Consider the following 10620-nt stretch of genomic DNA (forward strand, 5'->3'; position numbering starts at 1 on the left):
TCCAGCATCGCGGCTTCATTTTCTCCCGAGTTCGGGCATCCGTCTGAATGGGTTGCGTCGGCGAATCGTCCCAGATATTAATTAGCCATTACAGCCGGATGGACGTTAACGTCAAGCCGACTGATGTTCCTCTCTGCCCCCCGACTTTCTCTTTTAAGCGATATGCAACTGGCAAATAACTGGCAAACGAGTTACTTGACGATATTGTGACGTAAGGGTATCGTGGGCACACGGATAGAAAGTCGAAAGGACGGGAGGGCACAATTATACCTTCCCTTTCCTCCGTGACAGATAATTAAATTTAAATTTAATGCAAAACGATTAGAGGCGATATCAGGGAATCCGCGCGATTACCGGATACTCCGCGCGACCGGCTCTCATAAAATTCCACAAAAGATCTACTTTCTCTTTATACGGACAATTCCGCGTTGAACTCGCTTGACCTCGAACGACCGACTTCAACGTCCACGAATGTCGTTCAACGGAGCATCCACGCACCGCGTGGGTACTGGGTATGGAGTGTCGATGACCAAACGCGGCGGGAAAATAATATGTGGACCGGAGCTCGAGCGTAATAAGATCGCGGAGCACGAACGAGAGGATCGATGTGTGCTCGAGGTATGCAATTAAAGTATATGATAAGTATACCGCCCGATCGGAACGCGCACGGACTTTCCGGTTTCCATGATCTTAATCTTGACGATAACAACTGTTATTATTATTTTATGTGCTACGCTTTATCGAATACTATTGACATAATATCGAAAATAAAACACCGAGTAAAACGCGAGTATAACGTAACTTTTTGTACAACAATTTTCCTTTCGTTTTTTACACCCATGAAAGGAAAATCCGATAAGTTAATAGTTAATATACGAACGGTTTCTCGTTCGAGAGCCAAGCGGCACGATCATAGATGCATTGCTCAGATTGGGCCAATAGCGTTTGTAATTGCTTCATTGTTTCATTGTGGTTTTTTTTTGTCGGTGTAACAATAACGGGACAAATATCACGATGAATCTCAGTCATGCCGCGCCGCGCCGGGGAATTAGAAGCGCGGATGCTCGGAACTGGCTCAAGGTGTTATCTCGAATGAAAAACTCTGAATAGAAGCGCGGATCGACGGAGGAAATTGGGCTTCGGTTAGCAACAACGCGCGTAAAATATATTGAGATGGATGCAACGAGTTCGCCAGACAGGAAAATACAAGCGCGTATCTCCCTCTCTGGATCGGAGCACTCCACTCGGAGCACCGACTTTCACGTTCTAAATTCCATTATCTTTGCCGCGCACTTTTTACGTTCACGTGCCTCGAAACAATGCTGCTTTAATCAGCGGCTAGATCAACGGGGCGGCGAGGCACGTCGTTCGATCGATACTTCGAATACGAGCTCCGTCGAAGCTTCCTCGTTAGATAAGAGAAAACGATAAGTTTTTCCATTCGGTTGAGCTTACCAAAATGCATATCCACTATGCCGAGGAGGAAGAGCGCACCGGCGCGCCGTTGTACGGTCAGCGCGAAAGCGAGACGACGTGTCGAGACAGCACGCGTATCCACAAGAAGGAGGAACCACACGAGAGAAGAAACGAGAAGCGACAGTGGAGCATCCCCGCACGCTGTAGCACTACGAGCACTCGCGAACGAAGCGCATCTTTCTTTCTTTCTTTCTTTCTTTTTCTTCACAGCCGGCACAGACCGAGGACGGGACGACGAGACGGGTCGAGAGGCGTCGTTTCTCTCAAACGCCTCGGACCCCCAGTTCCCCGCTTTCTCGCGGCGATTTCGTCGCACTCGTGCTCGTCACGACGCATGAATGACTCCTTCGCCACGCCGCGCCGCGCGGGGTCACGCCAAGGTTCGTTCGCGGTAATCGGCGGCGACGGCGGCGGAGAAACCACGTCGAATGGACCGCGCGAAGAAGTTCGAGCTCCGAGTCGTTGCCGTGGTATGTCTCGGTTAGACGGGACGGACGGACGGACGGACGGACGGATGGAAAAACGAGTAGGAGGCGAAGGAAGAAGGGGAGAGAGAGAGAGAGAGAGAGAGAGAGAGAGCCCGAGCGGCGGTGGCCGGTTAGACCCGACACCCGTAGGAAGAAGAGACTCCGGTCTGGCTGACCCACGGATACCCACGGCGATTATGACCGTGGATTCCTCCCGAGATGAACTCCCGCTGCTTTTCGAGAAGGGTAAACGGAGGGGGTTGCTCTGGCGGTATAAGATGCCGGTGATACGTGAGGTCGTGAGCCGGAAAGCCAGCCGAGCCACGCGTTGCACACAGAGAGACCCTACGTGAGGGATACCGCGATCACACAGGTCGAAACACAAAAGACGCGCACCATTTGCGTTTAAATATAGCGGACGCTCTAGAAAAAAGGGGGATGAGAACTAGACGGAAACGGAAAGGGAAGACGAAGAAGCGAAGAAACGGAAAGAGACGCGAAAAGAACCGGGGAAGAGATGATCGTGGATGGAGGGGAAGGAAGAAAGAAAGAAGAGAGGACGAGGAGGAAGGGAACCTTGGATCAACGTGCTCGTTGTAACGTGCCCGTCCACCGGCGGCGACCGTGGAACGGCGAACTCTGTCGGCTCGTGCAGCCGGCAGGCAGCTGCTTAGCCTCCTCGGTCTCTCCAGCGCGCAACGAAGCGCATCGTTTGCGTCCGAACGCGAGCCTTCGGCAAAGATCGGAGCCCGGAACAAAACAACAAACGTGGGGGACTGTGGGGTACGCGGGTACGCGCCGCCGAGTGTTCGCTCCCCACTCCCAGCTGAGTTAGCTGAGTACGCCATCACATCCGTTCCTCTTGTTAGCCTTAGCTTAGCTGTTGGCCTGTTGCGTTGGCCGGTCTCTTAAGCCAGCGAAAATTCAGCCCGGTGCGCCACGCACGTGCTCCAACCAACGCGGCATTATTCTTAGCACGTATTCCGCCGAATCGTGCCGCTTCCTAGCATTCGCCGCTTCGCCGTTAACAATTAAATCGGTTAATAAACGGGTTGCCTCAGCTAGTAAAGCTAAATCATCAGCATATTTATATGCTCCGTTCCGCTTCGTGCGCATTTTACGCTATCCAATTTACTTAGGGAAAGAAAAACAGGAAGGCAAGAACAAGCGCATGCACAAAAGTTACCCGAGGGGAACTTTAAAGACGTTCACCTGTCTTTATAGTGACTAACAATAAAATTTTTAAACATTTATTTGTTAATTATTTAATTCTAATATATAGAAAAACGATCATGTTGAAACATATGCTATATTTCTATACAAAAGCATTCTTTTCTACAAGCGGACTGACCTTTCCTATAGTAAAATGAAACAAAGAAAAATAAAAGGGAGACCCAAAGGGACATCTGTCCGTAAAATGTGAACCACATGGTGAAATTTGACGACGAATAAGAAAGACAGAATGAAACACTAATAATTACGTTACTACCTGAATACAATAATAATAGAAAGCGGTACTTACCATGAGCTCCAGCGCTTTTTCCTCCAGTTCCGGCAGAGTCCAGTTGACGCAGAAATTCGAAGGTTTCAAAAGTGGAAGACGCGACTCCATTTCTCGTAACCATTTTCTCAGACATTTCACTTCACGTTCAAAGTCTGGAACAAATCGATCACGCGTACATTGGCAAACATGCGAGAGACATGTAATTTTTTAAGGGGGCAACAATTACCCGCTGATATATCTTGTTGACTAGATACTGGTCGGTCTATGGGCGCCATAATTTGCTCAACTAGTTCCCATTTTGCGTTCAAGTGATCTACACGCCACGCCACTTCGTCTTTCAAAGCAGGGGCGCGAGAAATTAATTTTTCCGCTTGCTCATTGAACAATTTGCGTCTGTAAGCCTTGCGTCGCAGCTCCTCCATGTGAGTCTAACGATTTATTCAAATTTTTTAAATAATTTTAACGCGAGATTTATTTGATCTTATATTTTGAATATCTATATGTTTACGCGAGCGTTACTTCTGCAGTAACTTACGATAATTCCTCCATGTAAAAGGGGTTCTGTAGTAACTTATGACGATTAACTCCGCGTAAACAAGGGAATTGTTGTAAGTTACTACAGAAGTAACGCTCGCGTAAACGTAGTATATGTCAGATTCACTGATACATACTGCACGCAGGCTTTTGTCTAGAAGATTTTCTTCCTTAGAATAGACCACTTCTTGAAGAAATCTTAACCACGAGTAAAGCTCTGAAAATTGATTGCTGACTTCCTTTAAATTCCACGATTGCGTCGACACGTCCGTTTCGTCCCATGTTAGTTCACTGGTCAGTTCACCATTCGCTTCCTGAAAATATTGAAAATAATTCAACGTTTATCTTTTCACGCTAAATCTCTATGCATAAGTTTGACAAACTTGTAAGCTAAATCTCAAAAACTTACCTTGCAAGTTTCGATTAAATTAGTATCCATAATATAATCATAATTAGGTCTTATAGCCGCCCAAAAGTCATCTTTGCAGTCTTCGTAGTTTATCCACATTCTTTCCACGTTTGTTTGCTTCGGATCTTTCCTAGAAACACACATACGAAACGCACATTTAATCATCAGCAGCATCCACGCGCGCGCACACACGGCTAAATAAGAGATCTAGCATGACTAATCCCAGTGACTAATATTAATAGAATCAAACCTTTTCTTGGTAAGACTGTTGTACAGTCTTTCCGTCGTTGTCCTGACATGTCTCTGCCTTTCCAAGCTTTGACTATTTGGCTGAAGTGACGGTAGTGAGGCACTCATCCTTTTTCTCTTGTGGTAATCTGCATTCAAAATATACCGAACGTAACAAGATTGTCATTTTCCTACTCGGAACAAAATTATATAAAAAAATTGAAATATATCCGACAGGCCGGTTTACCACATTGGGACATCACACCCAGGAGTCGCGCATATATAGGCACGTTTTGTACTCCGAAATAATTTATTTCGAAACACCGTCGCAATTCCTTTTAAGGTACGTGTACGTACGCATCACTCAAGGAGGAAGGAGAGATTTCGCATATTAGACCCCGAGGCAAATTCGTTTGGCAAATATAACCCCTACCCTACCTCGAAACTTTCGTTCTCGTCCAACGCCGATTCTTCGCGCCGAGCGCGAAAATAGCAACGCGGGGCGCGAGTCCTTGCAGCGAACGCGCTAATTCCGGAAAAAGAAAAAAAGGGGGCGAGAAGAAAGTCGCGGAGCGGCTCAACTTTGCCATTTGTCCGTCGTCGGAGTCGCGAGATAAGGCCCGCGCGCCAAGGCGCGACGCAGAATCGAGAATCAAGGAAGGCATGCTCACCCGTGTGGTCGACAGTCATCGGGGCCCCCAATTAGGTTGTTTTCGGCCCGATAGCGCGCATCACCGCTACCGTCTCGCCGACGACGAAACCGCGATGCCGAGATGATGGGGAGACCGGAGAGCTGCTCTCGACGTCGTCGGTGGCTCGGGCTCGGTGGTGGGGTGCCCGCGCACACATCCGTAGACCCGAGGGGACACACCTGCTGTCGCCACGCCACGCGGGTGGGGAATGTCACCGGGCGACGAAAAATCTCATCGCTCGCTCGCGGAGCGGATCCCCGAGACCGGAAGGAAGGCGGGTAGCGGCAGCCGGGTGACGGCGATCGTGGATCGTCCGCGCGACGGCGCTACGCCGACGACATAACCTTCCTCGGGACGTCCGGACTCCGGACTATCTGCGACACGCGACGCGACGCGAGTCACGCGAGACGAATCCGCCGGAGTTTCCCACGGTGACAAAGAGCCGCCGCATACCAAATAGCGCACCCCCCCGTCGCTCGGGTCGCAGGATCGCAGCGTTCCTCCTCGTCCACGGCGGCGATTCCGACGTTTCGGGGACGATTATGTCGGCGCACCTCGGGGGTGGGTGATCCTCGTCGCCGGGCCGCACCGCCCGCCGTACGCGCGAGAACTCGGAATTTGCACCGTCCTCGACGGGGCGCCTGCCTGCCTCGTCGACTTGGTTAGCTGTACTTGGCTGTACTCGACGTCAGGGACGAGCCTTCCCCCTGATAAGCATTTTCGGAGCACGTAACTCCCAGAGGGAGAGCCGCAGGTGCAGGGCGAGTACAGGTGCGGCGCCGACTAACGGACGTCCGCCGGATGACGTTTCCACAGCTCCACGAGGCGTTTATCGATACACGATAAAACAGCCGATGGCGGTCTAACCTGCGATCTAACCTGTGGGCTACGTGGGAGACGTGGGCGGACGTGGGCACTGTGGGCAGACGTGGGATTTCTTGTTAATCATCGAGATAGAGAGAGTGCACGAAACGTTAGAAATATGACGACGACGACGAATTACCTCGACTTGGACATAAACAAGTTGTTCGAGCAGCACACCGTTAAAGAGATCGAGGAGATTCAGAAAAAGATTCAACTGGAAAGCGACAGGAAGAAAATAGAATTGCGAACGTTGGTTGGGTAAGGCTTCCTCACCTAGCTCAATTTAGCTTACCATTAATCTTTTTTAACTAGTAAAACGCACATTTTTTTATACAAGTTTATCGAAGTTTGTCTTGTCACTTTGAAATTTACAAAAAGGTGCATAGAGTTACATCAAATCTGTCAGTTTTCATATTAATGATTTTCAGGGAAAGATATCGAGACTTGATATTGGCTGCTGACACAATTGGGAAGATGAAGATCACGTCTGAGAAAGTCACCGCAAGAATCGCTAATATAGAGGAGCAATTTAGGGAATTGCAAAAGAAGTATCTTATTGGTTTTAAAACCGAGCCGATCGAAGATAAGCTAGACAAGTATTCTTCTTTAAATATCACTCGCATATGTTATCTGAATGCATACGAAATGAAAAATTTATGTTAGCAATGGAATTCAAACTGTAATTTTTTGTAGAAGGGGACACATTTTTCACTCTGTTATCATCCAAATCAAAATCCTAATGGACATTCCGCAATACATTTGGACGAGCATTGAGAATCAGAATTTATTATTTGCCACGCAGTTATACATAATAGCGCAACATGTAAATTACAGTCTAATGTTCGAAGTCGGCAGCACCGAGCTGTTGCACAGATATCCAATTGTTTTGAAGCAGTGGGATGTTATTATGCAGTTTAGGAGCATCATATCCAACGAATGCAACAAAATATTGCAGTCGTTGGACGTTTCGACCACAGTTGGTATACAAATTGTTGCTTATTTCATGATATTTAATTGTTAGGTACTAATGATATATTTACCTTGTAGAATGCCGCAAACTGCTTGGCATCTCTCGTGTTTCTGAATGAATCGTCGTTTGCAAATCTTTTAGAAAGATTAATATCCTCGAGAAGTCATGCCATCGAATCTGTCGTTAAAGGAGAAAGTCACGACAGTGTCAAAAATAAGCTGAAGTTGTGTATGAAAATACTTATACAAACTGTGCACTTAATATATTCATGCTTTATAAGTAAGTAACTTATTTGTTTTACGATCTTAATGCAGCAAACAGAAAATTTCGTTGTCAACTATTTTACATGATTACAGATGCGGATAATGCGCCTGGAGGTTTAGTCCTGCAGTTTATAACAGACATAAAAGATCAAGAAGCGTATTTTTTGCTATCGCAGTTGGATTTAGATCAAGATTTACTCGAAAAGTTCCTGCCATCCGTTACCAAACATCATAAACCATTCGTTCAGGATGTACCGAAAAACTTTTCTTTATCGGCTCTTCAAGATAGCGTTAAATCTTGGTTGGATTGGGTGAACGATTTTTCTAATCACGAGGTCACCAAATTATTAGATTTAATAGTATCTATTAAAGGCCTGTACAATGTTCGGGAAGAAGCTATCAGCGTAAACCTGCCTGAAAATTGGAATTCCATATGGGAAGAGCTTTCATTACCGAGAATAAGTTTCTGGATGGAATTCTTCCAGCCTATTATAACTAAACGAGCAAAATGTAATTATATCTATATAAAAAGGTAAAGATACACTATTTATTTTAATAATTAACGATGATTTGTTAATAGGTATTATAACGAATAAATGGACTGATACGCTGGCCGATTTAAAATCCGATATAGCAGAATTGCTCGATAAAGTAGCGCATGATAAATTTGAATTTCCGGAACACGATTTACGATGGTTTGTGTGGAAAGATTCCCCTACTGACATTCCGCAGAAACTTACAAAGAACGGTGGATTGGACAACAAGAGGTCCTTGCTAATGAAAGCTAAAGGATTTTCCCCAAACGTGATGAAATTGTGCGAAAAATTCGACGAAAGTCTATATGCGCTATTGTCCGATCTCGAGCACTATTTATACGAGACCGAACGAGTGATAACGATAAAAGATAATTTACTTTCGGCGAACATATCTTTAATTGCAAGTTCATTCTCCGATCGTAATGAAGTCCAAGAACATTTGCAAGTAATCAGCATCGGAAAGATCGAAGACCTTGTACAATTTATGAGGAACACATGCGTCAATGACAAACCCAAACACGGTCAAAGTGATATAAACGCTATAGTTTTAGCAAGATTTCTCTTTGCATTAACTACTTTGTGTCCGAATTTAAACAAGTGTTTTACATCGTCGAAAATATCTGGACTCGCCATCACGAATGTCAAGTGGCAAGCTGTTTGCGACAATCTAAAGGAAGAAAGTACTTGCATGTGGTCCATTTGGGCTAATATATATAAAGTTAAAATATCTGAGCATATGAAGAAATATATATTGAGAGAGCCAATCGATGGATTGCGCGTCCATTGGATCGTATCGGAATGGGAGAAAGTTACCATCGAGGAAGAATCCGGAGAAGGAAAGCGAATAAAATCTGAAATTTTAATACCGTATCAGCCATCGATACCCTTGCAAAAATTCTTGACTGCCATCTGCAAAGATTTAAATAAGATTATACCTCATACGCTTCCAAAGTAAGTAAATGATGCAACACCGTCCAACACAGATTGAGACACTTTATTTTTCATGATATATTCCGTTTCTCAAATTTTAGGAGGGTACTGCAGCAAATTATCGAAAGCATCATTACGGAATTATTTAATTATTATCTTAATGCGTCTAAAAACATGGACCTCAGACAAAAGCAAGCGTTTCAAGTACTATACGATATAAGATATTGTACGTTGCTCATGGTGCCCCATGAAAACAAAATTCTTAATGAATTATCAATCAAAACGTCCGATGCGGTGCTTGCGAAAATAGATCCATTCGACTACGATGTCTTCAATCCGTTTATCCACACCAACGTTAAAAAATCCGTTCAAAGATCTTTGGTTAGTATATTATTAATAAAGCTAGAGATTTTTTATGTGATAACAATGAGAGATTTAAAATATCTAATTTTTTTTAGTTGATATTTGGAAACTTGGTCAGTCATTTAGAACAATTGCATTCGACGTTGGGTGCACGCAATGAACATACCAGCAATGACAATGGAAAAATCGAACCGCCTGCGGTACTCGCAGTTTGTACAGGAGCACCATGGTTCCCGCCATTAACTATAACCGCTCCAACGAGGAATTTGCCAATTTTGTCGGTGCCAATACCTGATAAAACGCAGGTACGTATCGAATACTCTTATATTTCGGTTATATAATTAATAGCAAAATTGTCAAATTAAAATACATTTATTATTGTCTGAATAAACATATACCTATTCCTAGATTTTGCTCTTTGATTGAGATAAAAATATCACGAATGTATAGATTTGGTAAGCCCGTAAAGTGATTTGCATGGCGTGATTTTGCAACTAATCAATTTTGAATTAATGCAATTATATAATTGTATTTATCCTTTTATGTTACCCATTATTTTTATTTCAAAGGATGAAAAAGTAACATAGAAATTGTGTTACATTGATTTGCTAGGAAAAAATATAATAGTATTGTAATTAAATGCAATTTAAATAACAGCTACTATACAGCTATATAGAATCTCAACGTGATTTAATAAATGTTTCTATAAATGTGTCTATTTTTACGAGATCACGAATGGTACTAACAGTTTTGCAAATATGTATGTAAATGATTATCTTTTATATTAAAATATGCATTTATTTGCAGCGTAAGAAAATAACGAAGGAGCAGGCGAAAAATGACTCGACCAGTGCAATAAAATCCGGGGCGGCTGCGTTTTTCGGTGCGATGGGATCAGATTGGTTCGGCAGCAGCAATTAACCGTTTTTGTTTTAGGAAGATTGTAAATATTGTCATATATGATACATTGTAAATAATACGTTATAGTCCTTTAGAAGGCATAAGTATGTCTTTCTACCATGCTTCTATTATCTGTTTTATACCAATGAAAATTAATCTATACATATGTATTATAAAGTTTAATAGAATACTTGATTTTTCAAACGAAATACGATTGATTTATAAATCAAAAGGTGGCAACGTTTCTTTTTCTCACAGTTTAATCTTTCTTACAAGTCTGTGTCATTAATTATATGTTTCTACAAGGTAACTGGATTGAGAATCGAATCCTTGGATCGCTAGCTTATTACAATTTAAATCATCCAAGTATATATTACAAATTCTGCAAAGTGGATGAGTCTCTCGGAATTCATTATTCCTCCGAGACCAAGTTTTCAGCCTGCCGTGCAGTGGCGTCGTCCGCGATCACGACGGGAACTTTAAA

General features: G+C 43.8%; 2 protein-coding genes across 4 annotated transcripts in view; one reads left to right on the plus strand and one right to left on the minus strand.

The window, feature by feature from the left end:
- The window catches only part of LOC139813785 (uncharacterized), a 43471-nt gene extending 37449 nt beyond the window's left edge, over window positions 1-6022 (minus strand). The window contains exons 1-6 of the mRNA XM_071779498.1: window positions 5290-6022; window positions 4641-4767; window positions 4391-4520; window positions 4119-4295; window positions 3674-3875; window positions 3466-3599 (exon numbers count right to left, since the gene is read on the minus strand). Of these exons, the coding sequence (XP_071635599.1) occupies window positions 3466-3599; window positions 3674-3875; window positions 4119-4295; window positions 4391-4520; window positions 4641-4767; window positions 5290-5308 (789 nt within the window). The 5' untranslated portion in view covers window positions 5309-6022. The remainder of the gene's footprint in view (window positions 1-3465; window positions 3600-3673; window positions 3876-4118; window positions 4296-4390; window positions 4521-4640; window positions 4768-5289) is intronic.
- Window positions 6023-6074: 52 nt separating this feature from the next.
- Cog1 (conserved oligomeric Golgi complex subunit 1) lies at window positions 6075-10368 on the plus strand. 3 transcript variants are annotated; one of them, XM_071779500.1, is made up of 10 exons: window positions 6075-6432; window positions 6603-6770; window positions 6868-7150; window positions 7222-7423; window positions 7501-7917; window positions 7988-8894; window positions 8975-9254; window positions 9332-9541; window positions 9645-9691; window positions 10044-10368. In XM_071779500.1, the coding sequence occupies exons 1-9, from the start codon at window positions 6293-6295 to the stop codon at window positions 9660-9662; spliced, it is 2625 nt and encodes an 874-aa protein (XP_071635601.1). In that variant the 5' UTR covers window positions 6075-6292; the 3' UTR covers window positions 9663-9691; window positions 10044-10368. The 3 variants fall into 3 exon arrangements, with proteins under 3 accessions (XP_071635601.1, XP_071635600.1, XP_071635602.1); XM_071779499.1 differs by lacking the exon at window positions 9645-9691; XM_071779501.1 differs by lacking the exons at window positions 6075-6432; window positions 6603-6770; window positions 9645-9691 and having other exon boundaries at window positions 6927-7154.
- Window positions 10369-10620: the final 252 nt, after the last annotated feature.

The sequence above is a fragment of the Temnothorax longispinosus genome, chromosome 5, assembly GCF_030848805.1.
Source record: "Temnothorax longispinosus isolate EJ_2023e chromosome 5, Tlon_JGU_v1, whole genome shotgun sequence".
Classification (NCBI taxonomy): domain Eukaryota; kingdom Metazoa; phylum Arthropoda; class Insecta; order Hymenoptera; family Formicidae; genus Temnothorax; species Temnothorax longispinosus.